The sequence below is a fragment of the Notamacropus eugenii genome, chromosome 1 (genome assembly GCF_028372415.1).
Source record: "Notamacropus eugenii isolate mMacEug1 chromosome 1, mMacEug1.pri_v2, whole genome shotgun sequence".
In the NCBI taxonomy this organism is placed as follows: domain Eukaryota; kingdom Metazoa; phylum Chordata; class Mammalia; order Diprotodontia; family Macropodidae; genus Notamacropus; species Notamacropus eugenii.
Window position 1 is genome coordinate 487313570 of NC_092872.1, and position 23603 is coordinate 487337172.

At 43.4% G+C, this 23603-nt stretch overlaps 1 protein-coding gene across 4 annotated transcripts in view; it reads left to right on the top strand.

Moving 5' to 3' along the window:
- Positions 1-23603, top strand: part of RXRA (retinoid X receptor alpha) — a 434404-nt gene that overhangs the window by 342412 nt on the left and 68389 nt on the right. For all 4 annotated transcript variants that reach the window (XM_072632904.1, XM_072632906.1, XM_072632907.1 and 1 more), the window contains exons 2-4: positions 5856-6121; positions 18240-18390; positions 22387-22566. In XM_072632904.1, the coding sequence (XP_072489005.1) occupies positions 5856-6121; positions 18240-18390; positions 22387-22566 (597 nt within the window). The remainder of the gene's footprint in view (positions 1-5855; positions 6122-18239; positions 18391-22386; positions 22567-23603) is intronic.

Genomic DNA, 23603 nt, shown 5'->3' on the forward strand with positions numbered 1-23603 from the left:
ACGGGATTGTTTTGATTTGCATTTCTCTTACCATTATGATTTGGACTATTCTTTCATGTGGTTGTGAATACTTTGCAATTTTTTTGATAACTGTTCTTATCTTTTGATCACTTATCTATGGGGGAATGTGTGTATATATGTATATGTATTTTATCTATAATATATAAACATTGTGTATATATATATATATATATATATATATATACATATATATATATATATATATATATATATATATATACACACACACATATGTGTATATGTATACCAGACCCTTTTCAGAGAAATTTGATACATTTTTTCCCCCATGTGACTGCTTCACTTTCCATTCTAGGTGCATTAATTTTCTCTGTGCAGAAGCTTTTCAGTATCAAGTAATTACAGTTCTCTATTTTATCTTTTAAAATTGCCTCAATCTCATGTTTTCTAAGAATATATCTCCTACCTGTAGCTGTGAGAGGTATATGTGGGTTTTTTTTGTCTTTTAATTTTTTAGTAGTATGATCTTTAATATTAAGGCCATGTATCCATTTAGAATGTAGTTTAGAATATGGTGTAAGGTATTGATATAGGCCTAATTTCTTCCAGTATCTTTTCCAGTTTTCCAAGAAGTTTTTTTTTTTTTTTAACTAAATAAGGAGTTTTTTTCCTTGGATAATTTGTTTTCTACGTTATCAAACAATGGACTATTGAATTCTGCCATTTCAGATTCTCCTCTTTCTAGTGTGTTCCATTGATCTATCCTCTCTACTTTTAAACCAACACTAGATAGTTTTTATTATTGCTGACATATAATATAGTTTGAGTTCTGGATGGTATTGTTTCCTCTTCATCCATATTTCTTTTCATCATTTTCCTGGATATTCTAGATATTTTGTTTTTCCAAATGAATTTTGCTATTATTTTATCAAATTCTATAAATATCCCCTTGGTAATTTGGTTGTATAGCATTAAAAATAAATGAATTTTGATGGCATTATATTTATTATACTGACCTGGTCTGCCCAGGGACACTCAGTATTCCTCCAGCTATTTAAGTTGTTCTCTATTTCTAGTCTATTTAAGTCTTTTGTATACTTTGGTAGGTCACTTTGCAGGTATGTTATGCCTTGTGTAGTTATTTGGAGTGGGATTTCCCTTCCTATTATTGCTTCTTGTGTTTTGTCATTATTATATTGAAATGCTATTGATTTTTGCGGATTTATTTTGTATCCTACAACTTCGCTCAATCAACTAGTTGTCTCGGTATTTTTGCTGATTGTTTAAGATTTTCCAAGTAAACCGTCATATCATCAGCAGTTTTAATTTATTTATTTTTATTATTTATTAGCGGTTTTATTTCCTCTTTATCTGTCTTTGTGCCTTTTGATTTCATTCTCTTGACTTACTGCTGTTGCTAGTGTTTTGAGAACTCTATGAAATTATGATAGAGTGGGCATCCTTGCTTCATTCTCATACCTTTTTGAAAAAGTTTCTAGTGTATCCTCATTGTATAAGATGCTTGCTTTTGGTTTTAGATAGAAGCCTTTTTTGATATAAGAACAAAGGTCTTTCTGTGCCTGTACTTTGTATAGTTTTTAGCATAAAAGAGTGTTGTATTTTGTCAAAGGCTTTTTCTGCATCTATTGAGATGGTCATGGGGTCTTGGATGTTTTGATTTTTTTAAGGATTGATTATTTTGATTGTTTTCCTAGTGCTGAAGCATCCTTTAACTTTTGGTATAAATCCCACTTGGTCATAATGAATGATTTATTGTATAAAGCTCTGTAGTCTGTTTTGTTTACAAATTTTGAGTCAGTGTTCATGAATGATATTGGCCTGTGGTTTTCTGTGTTTTATCTTCCCCTTGTTTCGGCACTAAGTGGCTTTGTCTCATACAAAGATTTTCATAGTCTCAGCTTTAGTTTTTGTGGGAATTTGTTCAGTTCTATATTTTCTCTTTTGTACATCTTTCTGTTAGATTTGTCTAAAACTTAGAAAAGGGTATTGAAGTCTGCAGTCGCCATTTTGTTACTATCTATTTTGTTTTGGTGGCTCAGATGTTTCCTTTATCAATTTGCATACTAAGATATTTAGAGGTTATAGGCTTATTACTCATATTGATTGGTTGATTATCAGTTTAGTGCTTATATTGATTTGTTGTCTGTTTTATTTATCTGTTTTTATTTTTATTGTTTTGAATTTTTGTTTTTGCTTTGTCAGATAACATTACAGCAACTCCTAATTTTTTGAATTTACTTGACGTGTAGTAACACCCCTTCCTCCGCTTCCTCAGGTTTATTTTGTGTTGTTTTTATTGTTAAAATGTGTTTCTTGTAAGCAACAGATTGTAGAGTTTTGTTATCCAATCTGTCATTCTTTTTTGTTTTATTGGATTTTTTTTTAATCCATTCACTCTTAAAATTATGAGTTAGGTTTATATTTTCCTCCATCTGTCTCTAATATTGGGATTTTTTTTAAGATGTGATTTTTCTCCTCTTCTTCTGTCAACAGTGCTATATTTCTTCAGTTACTTTACCTTTAGTCTTTTTTAAGGTGGACTTGTTCCCACTGGCTCTCTTCCCCTTCCCCTTGATATCCTTCTCTCTTTTACCCCTTTCCATATATTAATTCATTTTTCTTTCCTGCTTTTATCTTGGATCTGGAGGACATATTTCCTTCTGTTGTTGATGTTTTCCTTATTGATTTATCGGCTTATGTTCAAAGTCTTTGAGTTTTCTTCTTTCTGGGATCTTAGGTAATTTCAGTCATTTTCCCTCTCTCATTTTCCCCTATTTACTTTCCTACTGTTCCTTTCCTTGGGTGCTGGATCTCTTACTGTCTGTCTTGGTCCACACTGAGATGGTTCACTAGCCCAGGTTTCTGTCCCAACTGACTTTTGTAGGGTCAAAACTGGCTGCAGTTGAATGCTATGCTTTCCCTCCATGCTGCACAGGGCCCCCCATCCCTCCCGCACCATAGACACACACCCTGGTGTCCTGTCTCCTCTAGCCTCTGGCCTGGCACAGGTTGTTCAGAGAGCTACCATCTGATGCCACGGGGTTGTTTGCCCTGGCATAATCAGATCAGAGTTTTGTCCTGGTGATGTCAGAGGGTTGGCCTAATTTCCACAGGCTGGAGCAGGGTCTCCATGGCACTGGAAGGAGGGAGAGGGTCTTAGGTTTGAGGATGGGTTTTGTTGTGAACCTGTGTTCCGTGCTTGAGTCTGCTAATGCAGCCTCACGGCTAATGGTATGGGAGATGGGTGAGGGGTGCTGAATGAACTCCAAGTTAGTAAGCATCAATTCATGGGTTTGGGGGATTTTGGTTTCTGTGTGTTTCAGACACAGAGGCAGCTGAAGTTGCTCAATCTTTGGTGCATAATTTTTGTTTTGGAGAAGTTTGAGAAGTTGTCGTTGTAGTTGTTTGGCCTTCATTCTTGAAGAGGACCATGATCTTCATCAGGAAGGTGATGCCATGACATGCAAGTGAATAGGATTTAAGTGAGGGAAGGTTGTGCAGAGTCACCAGCCTTACTCTCTCCTCCAGAGCTACCTGGGCCCAGATCAATATCAGAACAACTGGGGATGGCCCTGATGCAGTGGGAGACCTAGGCCTTTTTAAGCTAAGGTCTTTCCCAGGTCTCAGTTGGACTGAAGCTACACTGATTCAGTGATTAAGGCTAAGTAAGAAATGAGGCAGAGAATGGCCTCTATTACATAGTGAAAAACAACAACAAAAACCCCAGTCTGGTTGGGAAAGACGCTCAGGATTTCTGGCCAAAGCAGAACCAATTGCTAGTTACATTCACTCTGGGCTAATCAGGGCCAGAACAATGACCAAATGGGGCTTGGATTGGGACCTGTTGTTGGACAATAAGTGAGAGCCAGAGTCATTTGGGCCTAATGCCAAGTCCTTAGGAAAAAAAATCTAGCCTGTACACCCCAAGATATCTTTCTCAGTTCCTTTGTCCTGGGCTGTCCTTAATACCTGCAAATACTTCTTTAACTCTTCTGCCTCAGAGTTCCTCTTTTGCTTTAAGATGCAACTCAGGTACCCATCATTTGTCTGCAGGAAGCCTTTGCTCCACTAGAGTCTCCCACTACATCCTGGGCCATCTTGAGTTGTCCTGATCTATACCTGGCCACTGGACTCAGATGGCTCTGGAGGAGAAAGTGGGGCCGGTGACTGCACAGCCCTACCTCACTTAGATCCAATTCATTGCAAATCATGGTATCACCTCCCTGATGTCATGGTCCTTTTTCAGAATGAAGGACAAGTAACAACCTCTGTGAGTAGGACTAGAAGCTGTCCCGCTGGGAACTCAACTGGAATTGGACACTAGCAACACAGCTCTCTCTCTCTCCCTCCCCTTCTTCTCTCTCTCTCTCTCTCTCTCTCTCTCTCTCTCTCTCTCTGTCTGTCTCCCTCCCTCCCTCGCTCCTTCCCTCCCTCTCTTTTTCTCAGTCTCTCTGTCTCTCTCATTCTCTTTCTGTCTCTCTCTCTCTTTCTCTCTCTATCGTTCTTTCTTCTTTCCCTTCCCTCTGCCCACATAGGGTATCATACCCTACCTGCAGGTACTCTTCCCAAAGGAATGTGAAAAGTTGTGGGGATCACAGAAAATGTCTGGTCTGCCATCATGTTTCTCACATTCAGTGATAGACTTCTAATTGGAATGTGGGCAATTTGTTTACTCTCTACTATGCCTGCCTCCTAGGAAGTTACTTTCTGTTCAAATCACAGGGTGGGGCAACATAATTAATGTTTGCTGAATGCTTTGAAATCCTCAAGATGAAAGACACTGAACAAGTCCCACACCTGAGCCTCCTTGCTCTGCAGTGCCCTTCATCCACTCTGCTCGTGCACAAACACAGCAGTCCGCTCTTGCCACTTTAGCATGATTCCCACACGCATGTTACTTGCCCCTGCATACCACATCTGAAAACAGGACTCTCTCCTCTCAGAATGCAGACTCGCTTGTACATCAAATACGTCCCACTTCAATCCAACATCTAGAAACGCCCACTCTCCTCACTGGCCGCAAATTGTCTCATGGACTGTATATTGCGTTTAATATGTACTCCCCCCTAGCACAGTTGGTTTTCTCGTGGTGGCATGCCATGATTTTAAAATGCACGCATACATCATGAACATTGGGTTTCCTTCTCTGCTCCCCTGCCTGAAAAAAAAATCCATGAAGCAGCCTTTGCTTAGACCCTAACAGAACAGAACTGCCTGTTCTTAGCTCCCACTTGCATTTCTGTGTGACCTGGAATGAGACTTCGAAACTTCCTTGACCCTTAAATTTTCCTCCTTGGGAAGTGGAGGAAAAAAGGAATATTAGCTCCCTTGACTCTGAGGGAGGGACTCTGTGGTGAAGATGAACTGATTTCTTCTTAAGCCCTTTGACATCCTAGAGTTAGGAGAGACTGGATTTTTCCAGATTATAACTTTGACCTGTCTGAGCAAGGAACCCAGGCCAGCTTCTTAGGAACACATCAGATGACAGATAACAGAGGTAAATATTATTTTTCTAAGGTGTTTGGCTGAAAACTCAAAAAAGTGTGGAACTCTATGGAAAAGAAAGACAGCAGAGTACTCCAGGGATATGATTATTTTGGTCCAGAGATCAGGGTGTGCCGGATTAGGGTATAGTTGAGGCAGGAGTATACAGTGCTGTGAACCGTCCAGTCCTGTTGGGACTTTAACTACAGGCAGCTCCAGTAGTACCAACCTTGGGGATCATTTGTGCGAGTATAGGAGAGCCAGAGGAGGTGGAGGGTCCTTTTCTGTTAGAAAACTTCAGAGGAAGCCTTACAAATGAATGTTGTTGTTGTTTTTTTAACCACTGCTTTTCCTTTGTTTTTGTCTTGCAGATTTTTCCACCCAGGTCAATTCCACATCCCTGAATTCCCCCACTGGCAGAGGGTCCATGGCTGCGCCCTCCTTGCACCCGTCCATTGGCCCAGGCCTCGGTTCATCACTTGGCTCATCTAGCCAGCTGCACTCACCCATCAGCACCCTCAGCTCTCCCATCAATGGCATGGGCCCCCCCTTCTCCGTCATCAGCTCCCCTATGGGGCCTCACTCAATGTCTGTCCCCACAACTCCCACCCTTGGGTTTGGGACGGGCAGCCCTCAGGTGAGTAGCTAAAAGAAGGTAATTCCTGTTGATTGGGTTTATGGACATTGAAACTGTATAAATGATGAATCTAGTTGAAAATAGTGATGCTATGGAAAGATAGCACGGTCTCTTCTATGTTCAAAGATGATGTCAGTCTACCACTGGGCTGCCTTTCCAGCAGTGGCTCATTGAACCAACTTTAGTTCTTCTTACCTCATCCGTTTTTTGTTTTTTGGGTCAAGATATACTGATGCCTCTATGCGTCAGGGGGCTAGTCTATGACTCGGGTTATATTTTGGGTACAATTTTTGTGGTTGAGGTTGGAGATCAGTATATGGCCAGGTTTAGGGATCATTCTGTTGTCAAGATGAGGGGTCAGTCCATGGCCAAGGTTAGGACTTAATCTGTGTCTGAGACACGGGGAGGCAAGCTAATTGGCCCATTTGGGGGAATCTATAAGTTCAATCTCATGAGTTCCATGGTCCAACCATAGTGCCTAGCCCTCCTCCATACCTCTGTTGCATTGACCATGCATTGCATTGACCATTGTCTCCATTAGATGATATTAAATTCAAGGCTATTGTCTGCATGGGATATTGGGCCAGGGTTTGTCCCAAGGGGATTCTGTGAACCTAGACCCTGCTCTCAAGGAGCTCACTGTCTCATGGAATGGGGAAGGAACCTTAAAGACTAACAAGCCCAGCCCTTTCATTTTACAAATCAGGAAACTGAGGTCCTGAGATAGTATATGACTTGCCAAGGTCACACAAGGCAGTAGGTATGAGAGCCAGAGCTCACACTATTTTGACCCTCTTTCTACTGCACGGTGACTTTCATTGCCCACTCATTCTCTGACTGTTGCTGTGAGCACAGAAGTCTCAGGAGCAGAAGAAATGAATGGGGGAGAGTATAGCTCCAGGGTGGAGGGGGAGGGGGTGGGTGCCTAGGTTCATTTCTTTGCTCAGCAATTACTAAGGAATACTGATGATTTGTAGCTCACTTCAGGGCCAATACACTAATCAGGATTTGGCAAACATCTGGCAGAGTGTTTCTTAATGGGCAGAGGGCTTAGCTTTCTGTCATCTTAGGACCTCTCCCACCACCTGCCCCATTCCCCAGTGCTGCCATCAGCACTAATAGGAGACGGGTACACCCCTAAGAGGAGGAGATCTGTACGCTTAGACAGAGGGTGACCTGGAACCCTTAGGAAAAGTCAGGTAATACCCAGATTAAAACCAGGGGCTCCTGAAGGGAGTTGGAAGTCCTTCTCTTTTCTATTGGCAGTACTGTGTTGAAACTGCACCTAAGGCTGAAAGTGGGAGCAGATTCCAAAATCTAAAATATGTACCATGGAATGAACCCTCAGTTCTAGTTCCATCTTCTCTGCTGTTTTTCAGGGTGGCATTAGGAGGGTCACCTCCTTTCTCTATACCTCATCAATCTCCCTCTAACATGAGGGGATGGAACTGGAAGATTTCTAAGGTCTTTCCTACCTCTAAGGTTCCGTGATCCCATCAAGTAGCTTGCATGTCCAAATGGGAAGCTCTTCTCCAGGGAATCCCATACATAGGTCATTCATAGACTTTCCCAGGACAAGATTCAGATTCCTCTCTTCCAAGACTTTGCTATCCACACCTAGAAAATTAGGATCATAGCATTTTGAACAAGGGTTCTTAACTTGGGCTCTGTGAAACATACATATAGGTATGTTTTATAAATATTTTGATTTCTGCCTTTCAATAGTGTGTCCCAAAAGTCTTAGTGCAGCTTTGAGCTTTAATAGTTTAGAATTAAGAATTAGAATAAGTAGAATTGCGGATTCTCATTCCATGCTATCACCTTGTGAGAGCTTTAATAACTTAAAAGTACACTAGGACTTTTGTGACGCCCGGTATAATTAGTTTTCTTTATAGTCCTATGGATTTAAACACTTTCTGAAGGGGGCCCCATAGGCTTCACCAGATTGCCAAAGGGGTAGAACCCCCAGTTTAGATTTAGATTAAGAACCCCTGAACCTTTTTAAGTTCCTTAGAGATGATCTAATCTAAGCCTCTCATTTTATACTTATGAAATTGAGGACAGGAGAGGTTGAGCGACTTGCTCAGGGTCACACAGATAGCATCATGTCTGGTCCATGATGGTATTGTTCAGTCGTTTTAACTGTCTCCAACTCTTTGTGACCCCATCTGGGATTTTCTTGGTAATAATACTAGAGTGGTTTGCCATTTCCTTCTCCAACTCATTTTACAGGTGAGGAAACTGAGGCAAATAGGGTGAAGTGACTTGTTCAAAGTCATACAACTATTAAGTGTCTGAGGCTGGATTTGAACTCAGGTCTTCCTGATGCAGGCCAGATGCTTTCTCCACTTTTTTAGTTAATTGCCCCTAGATGCTATGCTTGGTCCATAGCCGGTGATTAACAAATACTTCTAGCGTAGTGAGGATTTGAACCTTTGAACTTCACTCCAAAATCCATATTCTTTCTACTATGCCACGCAGCACCCATAAATATATTGTAGGATTTGAATTAGAATAAGTCCAGCCATATACCACAATCTGCTTTCCTTGCTCCCTGCCCCTTCAGCCCAGTGTGAGCTTTGGGGAGTGGGAAACAGGGATCCTATGGAGAGGTCAGCAGCTGTTAGGCAATACGCTGATTCATCTCCTTCTTGCCGTCTTCCCCCATACCTCCCTCCTGTTCCCCAGCTCAGAAGAAGATACCCTTGCTTGGCTGGCTTTGAAGGGCCAGCCCTTTATCAACAGGCTCCTCCCTGGCTGGGGTCCTTGGCTTCACAGTGAGCGAAGACTGGGCCTGACTCCCATTGTCTGGTAGCCAGGTGGCGGTCAGCCTTGTTTTCCTACCCTCTTTCCCCTCTTCCCTTCTGTACTGCTGCCCCTCAGCAGCGGGTGGCAAGGAGGGAGAGGTGCTGATTGGAGATTATGTCAAACCTACAGCCATCCTGGGCATGAACTCATTAAAAATAGCCACTCCTGGCCGCCTGGCTGTCCTGCCCTGCCACCTGTTCTCCACAGGCTGAATGGTACCCACTTAGCAGAAGGACAGATTAAGAAATTTGCCACCAGGATTTATTTATTGGTTCCTTGGGATCTGTTGGAGTCAAGATACCTGCTGGCTCTCTCCTTTCTGATTCATTGCTTCTTTATTTTGGCCCCATTACCGGAATAGTTGTGAGAGTCGTGCCCTCAGTGGGGCGAAGGATGGGGGGCGTCCCTAGGAGGGCAGCTGAGTGTTTGCCTGAGTGAACCAACCTATTTTACAATTTACTACAATTTTATTTGTGTATACACATACACATATATGAGTGTATACATACAAATGTGTATATACATAGATTGTGTGTTGTATACTTGTTTTTAGTTGTGTCTGACTCTTCATGACCCTATTTGGGATTTTCTTGGCAAAGATTCTGGAGTAGTTTGCCATATCCTTCTCCAATTCATTTTATAGATGAGGAAACTGAGGCAAACAGGTTCATACAGCTAGTCTGAGGCTGCGTTGGACTTAAGTCTTCCTGATTCCAGGCCTGGAATTCTATTCAGTATGCTATTAAGAACTTTTTTATGGGCAAGGTGCAAGTGTTATAAAGGGGAAAATGATTTAGTTCCTGCTCTCCAGAAGCTGAGTCTGCTGATCTTTAGGTGTACACGTAGAAGCTTACATACATTTGACCTATGGACACACTCCTTAATAGTTTGACTTATTGGGGTATTGTCTGATGGACAAGTGGAATTAGTGCCCCATTGCCTTGAAGGCTCTGCCTTTACTCCAGTATTCTTCTTTAGGCAGCAGAGCAAACTTCAGTTCATCAGAACTTTCTAAGCATAGGTATTGATTGGTAATGGAGTGGGATGCTTTGTGTGGTAGTGAGGTCCCTCTCACTAGGTGTATTCAAGCATAGTACTGCCCATCAGAGGTGCTTTAGAGGGGGTGACTGTGTAGGCTTGTATCAGATGACCTCTGACATCATTTTAAAGTCCAGCAGGCAGTGGAAAGAACTCTGGACTTAGAGCCTTGAAACCTGGGCTTGACCAGTGGACTTTGAGGAAAGTTTTCTCCCAAACGCTGAAAACGCTATGTAAATGTGATGTGATGATTCTCATTTTTGCTCCAACAATCTGCCTCTGCTTGCTCTGTAATATGAATGTGGGGATCCATGAATTAGCCAGGGGAGTTAGAGTCAAGGGACCTGAGACTGATGGACTGTTAGTGGATGAGGGACAAATCTTCCTTGCACAGGGACATTCAGTTTAGTTCATTAAACATTTGTTATTTATGTGCCAGACACTATACAAAGTTCTTGAGGTAAAAAGACAAGAATGAAAGTCTTTCTCCTCAAAGAACTTGAGTTTCATAGGACGTCAGTGTGGTTAGACACCTCACTGGTTCTCCACTCCAGATGGTTCTCCTCACTGAATCGCCCCGACTACCTTCTGATGCTCTTATAAACTGCAGAATTGGACACACAGAAGGACATGGGAGCAAGACCAGGTTGGTCAGTCCAGCCTTGGGGGTTCTTAGACAAAACGAGATCCTTCATACAGCAGTCTCAATCCCTTACTTTGGCCCCAGAAACCAGACAGCATTCCTTCTGCTTAGTCATACTCCCTGGGCCGGTTTTCAGACTGAATAAGGGAGACCCCTCCCTCCCAGGCTGGACTGAGGGGATAGAGTAGGAGATTGAGATTAGAGAGAAGTGCCTTTTTTTTTTTTTTTTTTTGGCCTCACTGTATCTTCCTCATCGTACCCATAATTTTCAGTTCACCCTATGGCAGGTGAGTAAATGGGCCAATCCAAACACTAATCGAATCTTCTCTTTCCCTTCTCCCCCTGCATCATTCCTGCCTTTTGTGAGCCAAGCCAAGTTTCAAGGTTTCTGTAGAATTTTCCCCCCCGGAAACCTGGGGATCTCCATATGCGTAGAGATGGGTGGAGTGAGGAGAGGGAGTCTTGCTGAACCACTACCACCGCAAGCCTAGAGTTGTCCAAACCTGTGAGATTCATTGACTTCTGCTGTTTTCTGTGAGGCCTTCTTCTCATTCATAGAATTATCAAATGTCAGCGGTGGGTGGGACCGTAGCAATCATTTAGTTTTGCTGCTTCATTATTTGCTGAAGGGAAAGCTGAAGAGTAAAGAGAAGAGAACAGAAGAGAGGGAGTGTGCTCAGTCACTTTGCAAGTTCATGACAAATCTATGACTGGATCTCTCACATATCCCGGCTCCCAGTCTGTTTCCTTTTCTGCTACTTTCCACTATCTCTTTCTAGTTTGGAGTGAATTGTTAATGGTCCATCTACAATGATTTCACTTGGTGGTTGGTCATTTACAATTCTTTTTTAGAAAACTATTCCTATCCTCTTGATTCCTTACCCCTATCCTTTACCTCTTGGTCTCCTGCATTTGGGTCAATTTCTTCTATATCTGGGCTATCAGACTTCTATCATTTTCTCCCCCCAGCCCCACTCAACACCTTCTCTTTTTGTCTTAGCCATATTCATTTTGTTTAATCAGAAACTTTCAAAATAGAAATTTTCCATTTCAGGGCTTGGTAATGTGGAATATTTTTCTTAACCTAGAAACTTAAATTTTTTTGATAATTGCATTTCAGTATAATTGATTTTCGTTATAACCCTATGCATTTTATTTTATGCATTTAAAGACTTTGTTCTGAGAAGGGAACCATAGGCTTCACCAGATTGCCAAAGGTGTCTATGACACAAAAAAGGTTAGGATCCCCCGGGAAATTGTATCTGTTATGATCACCTCTCTCTCCAGTACTCTTTCAGTACTTCCATTGTGCACGATGCTGTAATGGGCTCTGAGGACACAAAAGTCCCCAGAACAAGAGATCTGGGTTGCCCCAATGAATGTGATGCCTTATTGTGTGACATTGACCACCTATAGAAGAGCAGAAAGAAGGTTGGGAGGAGAGAGTTAGAGAGAGGGTGGTAGACAGGCAAAGCTGGAGAATTAGGGATGGGGTGGGGTTTGAATTAGTCAAGGGTTTAATTACTAGCCCTGGTTATTTCAGGAAGTCACACGGACTCCAGGCGGGGAACTGAAATCAATGCCCAGGGATATGAAAGGGGAAATTGAATCCCCACCACTCTCCCCTCCCCAGCTATCCTACAAATCCATCTTTAGGCCACGGTGCTGGTGGTATGGGGGCCTTACCCATCCCTCTCTTGTGGTCTGGCACAAGTTATCTTCCCGACAGAGGCTGAGAAGATATGCAGCCTTAATGGACTTGGCCATCTGTCCCCTGTCTGAGAGCATTAGGGACATCCCTGGCAGGGAGGTAGGAAGAAGAGATGACTTAGCCTTAAGAAGGGAGGGCTGCCCATGGGGCCCTAGCAGAGAGCCAAGAGAAGCCATTTGTTTTGCACTTAAGGAAACTGAAGGGGACCTTTTCTAAAGTCTTTGCTAAAGATTACAGAAGTCATCAGGGGTGGAAAGCAAAATTAGTATTTAACCCTTGATTTTTAAGGCCAGTGTTTGGTTGAAGAGAGATCTTTCATGGACTCTTGTTAATAATAGCAGTAGTAGTGGTGGTGGTGGCAGTGGTGGTAGTAGTAGTAGAAGTAGTAGTGGTGGTAGTAGTAGTAGTAGTAGTGGTGTTTATTGCTTTAAGTTTTTTGCCCCACTTGATCCTCCCAAGAACCCCTAGGAGGTGTTCCTCCCAAGGCTGGTTTGCGACTCTGCTTACATCCTATTGTGCTCCACAGTTATCATGCTTATGTCCCCCTCCTAGAAGGTAAGCTCCGGGAGGACAAGACACCCCTGTTCTGAGTCTTAGCCTATTCTGTAACATAAGCTTGTGCTGAAGTGTTTGTTGGTTGATTGGTGGATGGATTGATAGTGAATTGAGTGTAGATTAATCATCTGCTCTGTGCCAGGCACTGTGTTAAATGCCAGGGATACTAAATTAGAAGTGAAATGCTCCATGCCTTCAAGGAGTTTCTGTTCGAGACAACATATGCCATACATATATAAGTATATATATCAGTATATATATATAGAAAGCAGACAGGATGAGTAGGAGGCTCCAGCCGCTGGGGAGTTCAGGAAAGGCTTCATGGAGAAAAGATGGATCTCTAGCTGAGTTGGAAGGAAGCTGAGCACTGCAAGAGGCAGAGATGAAGAGGGAGAGCATTACAGGGTTAGGGGTTAGCAAGTGAAGGGCACAGAAGATGGGAGATGAGTGTTGCATATGAGGCTCAGCATGGTGGGAAATGTAAAGCCCCTATTAAGTGTCTGTCTGTCCCCCCAGCCTTTGGCATGTACCTTCCCCTGCCTGGGCTTCCAGGCTTTCACCTGTAAAAGATCAGGTTGAATTAGAGAGAAGCCAAGGTCCCTTTCAGCTTTGACATTCCGCAAGTTTCTGTCCAGTGAGTTCTCCTTTGGGAACAAGAGTGAGGACCTTGCACCTGGCCCCATCCACTTGGATTCTGGGAGGAGAGTCAGGTGGGAGAAGTGGCAGTACAGATGTTGAAGCTACTCGAATGCTGTTGGCGGAAGGTGCTCTGAATCACCTGGTGGATGCCACTTGTGATCCAGCTATGCCTTGTTAGCTCTGGAAACCCTGCTGAGGCAGAAGGAGGCCAGGAGGATGAGGGGTGGGGTGACTAGGGACTGCAGAGGCAGACCTTCCTCCACTGTCTCCATGGCTCTCTTGCCAGCTGCCTCAGCAAAGGCTTCGCAGCTGGGGTGAGGTGGAGAGAGGGGGGCAGAAATGCTGCCTCTAAAAGGGTGCTTTTCCACTCATGGTATCGGAGCAGGCCCAGGGAAGGAGGGGAGCATTGAAAGATCTCCTGCAAGATGGGGAAGGAACACCAGAGGGAGAGCTACAAGTCCTTCGCCTGCTGCTAACCAACTGGAAGGCTTCTCCATTCTGAGTCCCAGTGGCCTTAGAGGTACACTGAGGCAGTTTGCTATTTGCCAAAGTCTCTAGAGTAGAAAGAGCTCTGGACTGGGCATCATGGAATCATTGAATTTAAAGGTAAAAGGGACCTTTGACATCTACGAGATTGAATATATGTTGTAGAATGGAAGAAGGATCATAGATTTAGAGGTGGAAGGTTAGAGGTTGCCTAGTCCAGTACGTGTTTAATAGATTAGGAAACTGAAGTCCCCTTAGGTGTTCTATGGCTTTCTCAAAGTCATCCACTAGCTGAACTTTGACCACCATCCTCAAACTCTGTGAATCCAGTGCATGGTATAATAGAAGGAGAAATGGATTTAGAATTAGAGGAGCTTGGGTTCACATCTGGGCTCAGTGACTTATTGTTTGTGTGACCTTGGGCAAATCACTTAACCTTTTTAGAGGTGCCTCAGTTTACTCGATTCTCAAATAGAAATAGACAGGAGATAGAGCTTTCTTCCTTTTTTGGGGAAGAGAGATTGCCCCCTCCCCATTCTGCTACTTTCATGAGGTTGGCTGTTGCATAGTGAGGCCCGTGATGAATTCTACTCAGTGCTTGGAGAAATAGGGGCTTCTTCCTGATGCTGGAAGGGAACTCTTCCTCTTAGCATTTTGGCCCAGCAGAACCACAGAAACATCCTCAGTACAATGCTAGGGGTTTGGTGCCATTGTTTCCCAGGCCAGAGTTAGTCTGGGTAAGGGATTAGGGCACATTGTGGGGACAAGGAAGCAGAGAGTGTGGCTCCAGCACACTGCCCCATTGAAGTTTCAGGGTAGCCACAGAAAGAGGAAACAGTGGGTGAGTTCTTCTCCTTGCTCCACTGAGCTGACTCAGTGCCTTTTCCTTGGCTTTTGCTGAGTCGTGGTCCAGGGGACAGCGTCAGGGAGGCTGGGGCAGAGTGACTAGGGGGAGGGAGGGTGAGTCAAATCCTTGATGAGTGGCCCTGTCAGAGACTATTCCAAAGCATTCTCAAAAGCAGAGTGTGCACAGAAGATGCACAGTCAACAAAATCTGTTAAATTCTCATGCTTTGTACTAGGGATACAGCAGCGAAATGTGACAGTGTCTGCTCTCAAGAGGTTTCTAGTCTATGAGATGGGAATGCAGCACACACACAATTATGTGTAATACAATGTAGAGTGTGATGAGGGCAAAAAAAGATTTAGGCTGAGGGTAGGGAATCTGTGGCCTTGAAGCCTGATTTAGACAATTCTGTAGTAAAAAATATTCAGGAGAGAAGAACATTTTAATTTTTCAGAGGAGGGGGAAGTAGTGAGAGAGGGCCTCCAATTTTTTGGTGTCAGAATCCCTTTATACTCTTAAAAATACCTCTGTACATCATGCAGATATCTAGTTGAATCTGAATAGGAATTCCTATCTGAATAGGAAAATAGTATTATTACAGAAATAGTATTGACCTTGCAGTTCCCATGACAAAGTCATGGGTACCGCCAGGGGTTCAAGGATCATACTTTGAGAACTGTTGAGATAGGAGGTAGCCCCTAAAGATGGTGATGCCTTTGAGGAGGGAAAGGATTTCAATGGGTGGCCGTGAGGAAGGGCTTGGGCTATATTTTAGGCTTGGGGGACACAAGGAGATATTAGATGACACAACAGAATTGCAGAACAGTCACAGAACAGTTTGGCTGGAATATAGACTGAAGGAGAATATTGTGAAATAAGAATGAACAGGTCAGCTTCGTAAGATCATCAGCTTAGAGCTGGAAGTTAATTTTGAGGCCATCTAGTCTGACACCTGATGGTGAAATGCCTTGTCCAAGGTCACACAAGTAGAAGAGGCGGAGCCAAAATTTGAACCCAAGCCCAGTGACTTGAACCTAGTTGAAAAGGGCATTAATGGCAAGCTAAGAAATGTATATTTTCTTCTGGAGACATTTGGGAACCATTGAAGGTTTTTGAGCCTGTGAATGACATGAATGAGACTTGGGCATTAGAAAGAAAAGGCTCTGTGAGCTCCCTTGGTTTCCTTTAGACCATCAAGCCTAAACTCTTATTATTCACCTATTATATGTACAGAGTTGGGCTAGAGACTAGGAGACAGGTACTACAAGTACTATCCTCATTCTGCAGATGAATAAACTGGGACTTGGATTCTTGAAATGTCTTGTTCCAGGTGACATAGCTAATAAGCAGTAGAGCTAGCTCTAGACATGTCAGAGTACAGGGGACAATAACTTGATTAGGGTCTTCAAGCCAGATCATTACATAGAGCTTACCTTTCCCCTTGTAACAAGTGGTAGTGCTGGTAGGTTTCTTCCTACTCAACTCAGGCCAGCTTTCCAGGACAGCCTTTCAGGGATTAGGGACAGCTATGGGTTCCTCATTCCATCAAAAGGAAACTGAGGCCCAGAGATATTCGGTAACTTGTAGCAGAATCTTGCAGTCATGGAGCCTCAAAATTGGTCTGTGATCTTGGCATTCTAATCTAATCTGGCGTTCCTTCCAGAGATGTGAACCCCACCTTTAACTAAGTCTCTGACAAACAGGAAGATAACCCCTTTTTGGACATCTCCAGTGATGGAGAGCATCCTATATCTCCAGGTAGCCCAACCCTTTTTTCGTGGAGTTCCTAGAGTGGCCCCAGTCATGCTGTAGAGAACTTTGGAATAAATGGTTAGAAACCATTTTCTCCTCCAGAGCATAAAGGAGAGTGCATTTTCTTCAGGTCTAGTGGTCAATATTAGGAACTTATTTTCTACCCAGAACCAGTTCTCTTCCTGTTATATCATAAAGGAGGAAGGGGGCATAACTTTTGTTGGGGAAGGCAAATGGCTTTCCCAGATTGAGAAGTCAGGTTTTCTGAGGCTACTGAAGTACACAGCAGACAAGATCTGTTACTCCCATGGCATTTACAAGTGTTTGAGAGTTTCTCCTTTCCTCAAGGGGTGTGGAACAGAGGAGCATTTTGGAGAAGAAAAACAAATGTTTGTCTCTTGCAAGTTCCCTGGTGTCTGGTGGGAAGGGGGCCAGCCCTCTGAGGGGGAACTTCTGAATGGGACGAGGCTCAGCAGAAATGGTAGTGGAGACAGGATGGGGAAGTGGAGGGTAAGAGCCAAGCCAGAGATTGTTAGGGGGTGGGGGAAGTTGGTATGTTCCTATGCTGAGAGCTCTAAGACAAGGAGACTGCATCAGACAGAGGCAGGCAGGATGGCAAGTGGAATCAAAACTGCCCTGTCACTCCAGAGTTGCTACGGCAACAGAACGAATTTCCCACGCTTCCCTTCCTGGCCAGGTTTCAGGTCTTGTTCTGCCTAGGGGGTGGGTGGAAGATGGTGGTTGGAGAATTGAGGTATGACATGAGGATTGGACTAAGTAGTCAATCCGCAGTTTTGAAGCTAGAACCCACTCCCCATCCTCCTGTTCCCTTCTCTGCCCCCTTCCTCACTCTCTGTCCTTTTCCACTGCGTAGTAAACTTTCTGTATCCTGTGACCTGGACATTAATCAGTTCAATGCCATTCTAGGCCCTGTATCCTGAAAAAGGACTCTCTAGGAGAGTGACTTGTAAGGAAAAGAAGAACAGGGCTGAGCAGAATTAAGGCTCTAATATACCCCCTTAAATGCAATACTGATACTTAAGATCCTTCTATAGACTTTAGTATATGAGAAGTGCGCTTTACGGGACAGACGTGTGTGGGGTGGCTTGGTTTAAGAGTCAGCTCTGTGAGAGTGGGGACAATGTGGTATCTACACTTCGTATCCCTCAGAGCCTAGAGCAAAGTGTTCTGCATGCATCAAGTACTTCACTAGAGCTTTTGGTGTAGTGGAAAACACGTTAGATTTGGAATAACATCTTGGTTCAAAGTGTGCCTTTGCTATTTAATACACATCTGACCTTGACCGAGGCACTTCATTTCTGTGTTCCTTAGTTTAGTTATCTGTAACATGGAGGAACTGGACTAGAGATGGTCTTTAGGGTCCCTTGTGGTACTGAATCCTGTCATCCTGGCCTCAATTCCTCATCTGCACAATGGAGACAACAGTGTTTGTACTATTTACCTCACAGCTCTGTGAGGCTTTATTCTGTAAAACCTAAAGCGCTAGGGAAATGGTAGCTACTGTTTATGTAGATGATGGTTTATGCAAAGATAGTAATCTAGGAAATGGGTACGGCAGAGTTTCTTCACACTTTCATGGGACGTCATCTTAACATTGCCTGCTCTTTTTCCCTCCACAGCTCAACTCGCCAATGAACCCTGTCAGCAGCACAGAAGACATTAAGCCACCCCTTGGGCTCAATGGAGTTCTTAAAGTGCCCGCCCATCCCTCAGGAACTATGGCCTCCTTCACCAAGCACATATGTGCCATCTGTGGGGACCGCTCCTCAGGTAAAAGCTTCCAGATGAGAGCCATTCCAGAGATGGAGGAAAGCCCCTCCCCCCATTTTGAGTATGGGGGAGAAAGTCAGTGTGGGACCACTCAATTAAATTCCAAAATCATTGATTAAGGTCTATGCAGAGCACTCTGCTAGGCACTAGGGAAGATGCTAGAATTAGAGCTTACCATCCATGGCTTACAGCAAAGACAACAGTTAAAAATTGCTCTCCCTCCTGACCATCATTCAGCCCACCCCTTAGGGTCATGTTTCTTTTCCAACTCCAACTGCAAAGATGCCCAATGGATCCTGTCATCAATTCAGCAACCCCTTCTTTGCCTTTGGTACAGATATCACCAAGAGGTAGTGAAACCTGGAGACACCAGGATGTTTAGGGAATTGACTCTTCTGGTAAATATTATTTTCTGCATAATAGAAAGTATACAAAATGACAGGAGATGAGAAGGTACTTTAAAAGCCACAAATTCTAATACACTGCCCCCCACTGAAAGGAAATGTTTTCATGTACAGTGTAGAATAGAAAAAAAGGATTGTATATAAAATCATGAATTTCTAGTATGTTACGCTTGTTTTTCACTATTTAAAGTGTCTGAGTTCAGCATGTTACTTTCAAAGCTGTCTTGCTTGTTTGTGTAAATCAGAGGCTCAGAGAGATGGAAAGACTTGCCCAATGAGGGCCATTCAGTAAATAGCAGAGCAGGAATTCAAACGCAGGTCCTGTGACTCCCCCCCCCCCAAACCCAGTGCTCTTCCCAGGAAAGTACATTTTGCCTGTTTGAGCCCCAAATATTACTGTTTCTAAGCCTTGTTAGCAGTCTTTTTGAAGTACCGGAATCAACTCTCCTACCTTATGAAGAAGGCACATTCCCCTGCTAGGAAGTATCCTCTGCCTCTAGTACAATGACTTTCCCGTAGTGGCTGCTGGAATCTGTTGTTTTTCATTGAAGCTTTGCTAGCTGAGGAAACTCCAGGACCCCAGGCTCATATTTCATCATTCCCTTTTCATAGAGGAGCTTTAGAAAGCACCAGAACACACTCTTTAGACTTTAGAACATAGAATGCTGATGCTTGGAATCATTATTTAGTCTCTTTCATTTAACAGATGGAGAAACTGAGGTCTGGAGAGTTGACATGACCAGTCAGTAGGAGAGCTGGGAATAGAACCCAGGTCTCCTGACTCCCCATAGAGTGTTCTTTGCTTCCTGTGGATTATAAGGCTTTGTTCCCTATTAAAGGCATTTCTGACCTCATTCCAGGCCTGAATTTGGCACTAGGTATCTCCCCTTGCTTATTACTCTTTTTCCTCCATCCTTGTCTTGAGTCTCTAAGAAGCCTGAGGGTGCCTTTTAGAAGCTGTCTCTGACTTGGTCTGGTGTTGCCATAGAGACAGTGACCTAAGGAGACCCTCCCTCCCCAGGAGAGGAGACCCTAGCTCTCCTCAACTTGAGTGGGCTGCTTGATGACATGGCCTCCAGGCATCTCCCCCTTTCTTCCCTGCCCTCCCCGCTTGCATCCAGAGATTGATAACCTTCTGGGCCAGCTAAGCTGTAAAACCCAGAATCTCATCATGAACGAGGCACTGGTGCTCAGGAGGGAGATTGGAGGTGATGATGATACCATTGATCAGGCAGCCCTAGCCTCAGGCAGTTTCATTTGGCTCATTCCCCTCTTTTGAAGTCCTTTCACTAGGCCTTATACACATACAGATACGTATTTGTACATGTTTCTTACATCCTTGCTAATGTACATCTATATACAGAGATGTTCTTCACTTATGTACATATATTCTCTTACATAGCCCCACATCCATCTCTAGCTCTTTCCTGCACACTAGACATTCCTCACAGTTCTTGCATCAAACAAAAACAGATGTATGTGTAATTCTGACAACCTCTGATACCACATCATGTGACCATCCATAGAATGGACACCACCCCATAGACCTCTCTCTCTCTCTGTCTCTGTCTCTGTCACTCTCTCTCTCTCTCTGTCTCTCCCTCTCTCTCCGTCCCTCCTTTCAGTCTTGTACTCTCTCTCACACCCACCCACACGTGTGCACACACAGCATAGTTTCTTAAAGCCTTGATTTTTTTCACCAGTGGGTAAGGACTTAGATAAACAGAGATGTGACAATTCCAGAGAAGCTTGTGGCATGTTGAGGCTGGTAGAGAGCCAGTGAAGAGCCTAGTCTAGCTAGGGTAGATGTTTTATTTGGTCAGGAGGAAGAAACACCGAATCAGAGATTTGAAGCTTGAAGGGGACCTTTGGGACCATCTATTATGGTACCTCTTTTTACAGATGAGGACACTGAGGCTCAGAGAATCTAGGTGACTTAAACTACAGGACGCCTGAGTTAATGGACCATCTCAGGGCCACAGAGTTAATAAGGGTCACAGAGGAGGGTTTTGTATTCAGGTTTTCCAGACTCCCAGATCCAAAAACTCTTTTAAATACTATTCTATGCTGCCTCTCCAAGATGTAATTGGATACATAGATTGGGGTCAGACTCTGGAGGGCCTAGAGTGACAGTTTGGTGTTAGACAGACTGAGGAGCAGAAGCAGAAAAGACTGTCTACAGGAATTCCCCCTGCTAACTGACACAATAGTGTGGTTTGATAGAAAGAGCCCTAGATAGACCTGGATTCAAACCAATTCACCGAATGATATTAAGCAAATTTCTTCCCTTTTCTGGGCCTTAGTGTTCCCTTTGGAAAATTAGGGGGTTGATATAGACAACCTTTAAGGCCCTGTTGAGCTCTAACATTCTTGATGTCAGAAATGTGTATCTAAAGGAGATTGGGCATGATTTTTTCTTGTTCCTCAAAACTCCCAAGTTTGGATCTTTGGCAGCGTCTTTGGCTCCTCTCACTCCCTCTCCAGCCTCCTCTCACATCCAGTCAGTTGCCAAGTCCTATGGATTTTTTTGGCATGATAATTCTTATATCTGTTCCCTCCTGTCCACTAGATAGTCCAGGTCTATGCAACGTCTTACCAGGACTATGATAGTCCAGGGTTAATACTGACTTGATAGTAATCTCCTTATTAATTCCCCAGCCTCTGATGTATCCCTTCACCAGCTGGCAAAGTAATCAGAATACATGATATTGCTTTGGTGTTCTAAGATTTTTAGTGGTTCCCTGTAATCTAAGGGCTAAAACATAAACTTCTTAGCTTGAAATTTAAGTCATTTTTCAATTTGGCTACAACCTACCTTTCCAGGCTTATTTCACATCCCTTCCCTTTACTCCCTGTTTAGCCAGAGTGTGTTGGCAGTGGATAGAGTGCCAGACCTGGAGTCAGGAAGACTCCTCTTCCTGAGTTCAAATCTGCCCTCAGATACTAACTGTGTAACTCCAGGCAAGTCATTTAACCCTGTTTGCCTCAGTTTCCTCATCTGTGAAATGAGCTGAAGAAGGCAATGGCAAACCATTCCAGTATCTGTGCCAAGTAAATTCCAAATGGAGTCATGAAGATTTGAACCCAGACCTGGCTGAAACAACTAAACAACAGAACCACTGTGCTAGTATCTATTTTCCCATCTTCCTATCTGGTCCTCTCTGACCTCATGAATTCTCACAGAACATCTGTGATGACTGAACCATAGTCCTCATTAACACATATTCAGATCCTTTTTTCCCTTCAAAATCTAGCTCAGGTGCCACCTTGGCTGTGAAACTTCTCTGACCAACATTCCCCCAGCCAACTAAAAGTATTCTTTTGCATCCATATAACAGTCTATTAGGGTGTTATCTAAGTCAAATCTTGCCCAGTTTGCCACATCCTCACATTTTCTAGTTATGTTTCCTACTTTGTATCATGCTTTCTACATATAAGTTAGAATTCCTCCAGTTGATTGTAAGCACCTGAGGGTAGAGGTTATGTTTTCCCTCAGGTTTGTATCCTTATTTCTGAGGAAAGGATTGTGTGCATAATTAGCGTTTAATAAATGTTCATTGAATTCAGTAGAGTCTTGACTCTCCCATTTCAGGTAAACATTACGGTGTGTACAGTTGTGAAGGCTGTAAAGGCTTCTTCAAGAGGACAGTGCGCAAGGACCTCACCTATACTTGCCGAGACAATAAAGACTGCCTGATTGACAAACGCCAGCGGAATCGGTGCCAATACTGCCGCTACCAGAAGTGTCTTGCCATGGGCATGAAGAGAGAAGGTAAGATGAGGGAAGCCGAGACATGGGCTGGCTCTGAGCCAACATGCCGCACGATGTTAAATTGTTTTAACCAAGGAAGAAGTGGTCTTCGTTGTTTCCCTTTAGTGACCCAGTTAGAACTGTTGGAAATTTCTTAGGAAGGGGAGCAGCTCTCAGTTTTCTAAGACCTGTTATCTAGTTTGTAGACTATCCAGAAGTCTGGTTTCTTCCTCCTTGTTGCCTTCTGGCTTTGGGACACTTTGTCATACCTCAGCATCTCCAGGGCACGGAACATGAAAAAATAGAAACTGTTCCAAACCAAGTATTTGAAATCCTTCCTGGTGGGGTGACGCCATGGCTTAGTTGATTGAATCACGTGTGTGGCAGACAGGAAGACCCAGGTTCAAATCCTAGCAGTGTCTAAGGAGCTCAGAATCTTTACTAGTGGTTCAGCTCATGATGTGAATGGAAGAGCAGGTTAAGTGGAAAAGGGCTTTTACTTTAGACTTCACATTGCGTTGATTTTTCTGTATTTCCTCTTTTCCCTCTTCCACTTCCCCTTTAATTACAGAAGCTTAGAGGGGAAGGAACCTTAGAAGTCATCCCGTCACACCTTTCACCTAGGGTTACTACTACTAGTAGTTACTAGTAGTTTCACCTAGTAGTTACTACTACTCTTCTGTAGTAGCCCTTATAGATGAGGGCTTTCTGGTTATGGGACATTCACTGCCTAGTAAAGGAGACTCATCCCAACATTGACTAGCCCTTCTACAGTGCTCAGCTTTATACTGAGTGGAGAACAGCATCTCTATAACTTCCAACCTGTGGTCCTTCCACCTTCTAGCAGAGGTTCTTAATCTTTTATTATGTCATATAATCCTTTGACAGATTGGTGAAGCCCATGACCTCCTTCTCAGAATAATATTTTTAAATCTATGAAATAAAATATAAAGGAAACCAATGATATTAAAAGAAAGTGAATAATAAGTAAATAATATAAAGCTATAAAAACAATAAACAAATGAATGAATGAATGAGTGAATGAGAAAATCCCAGGC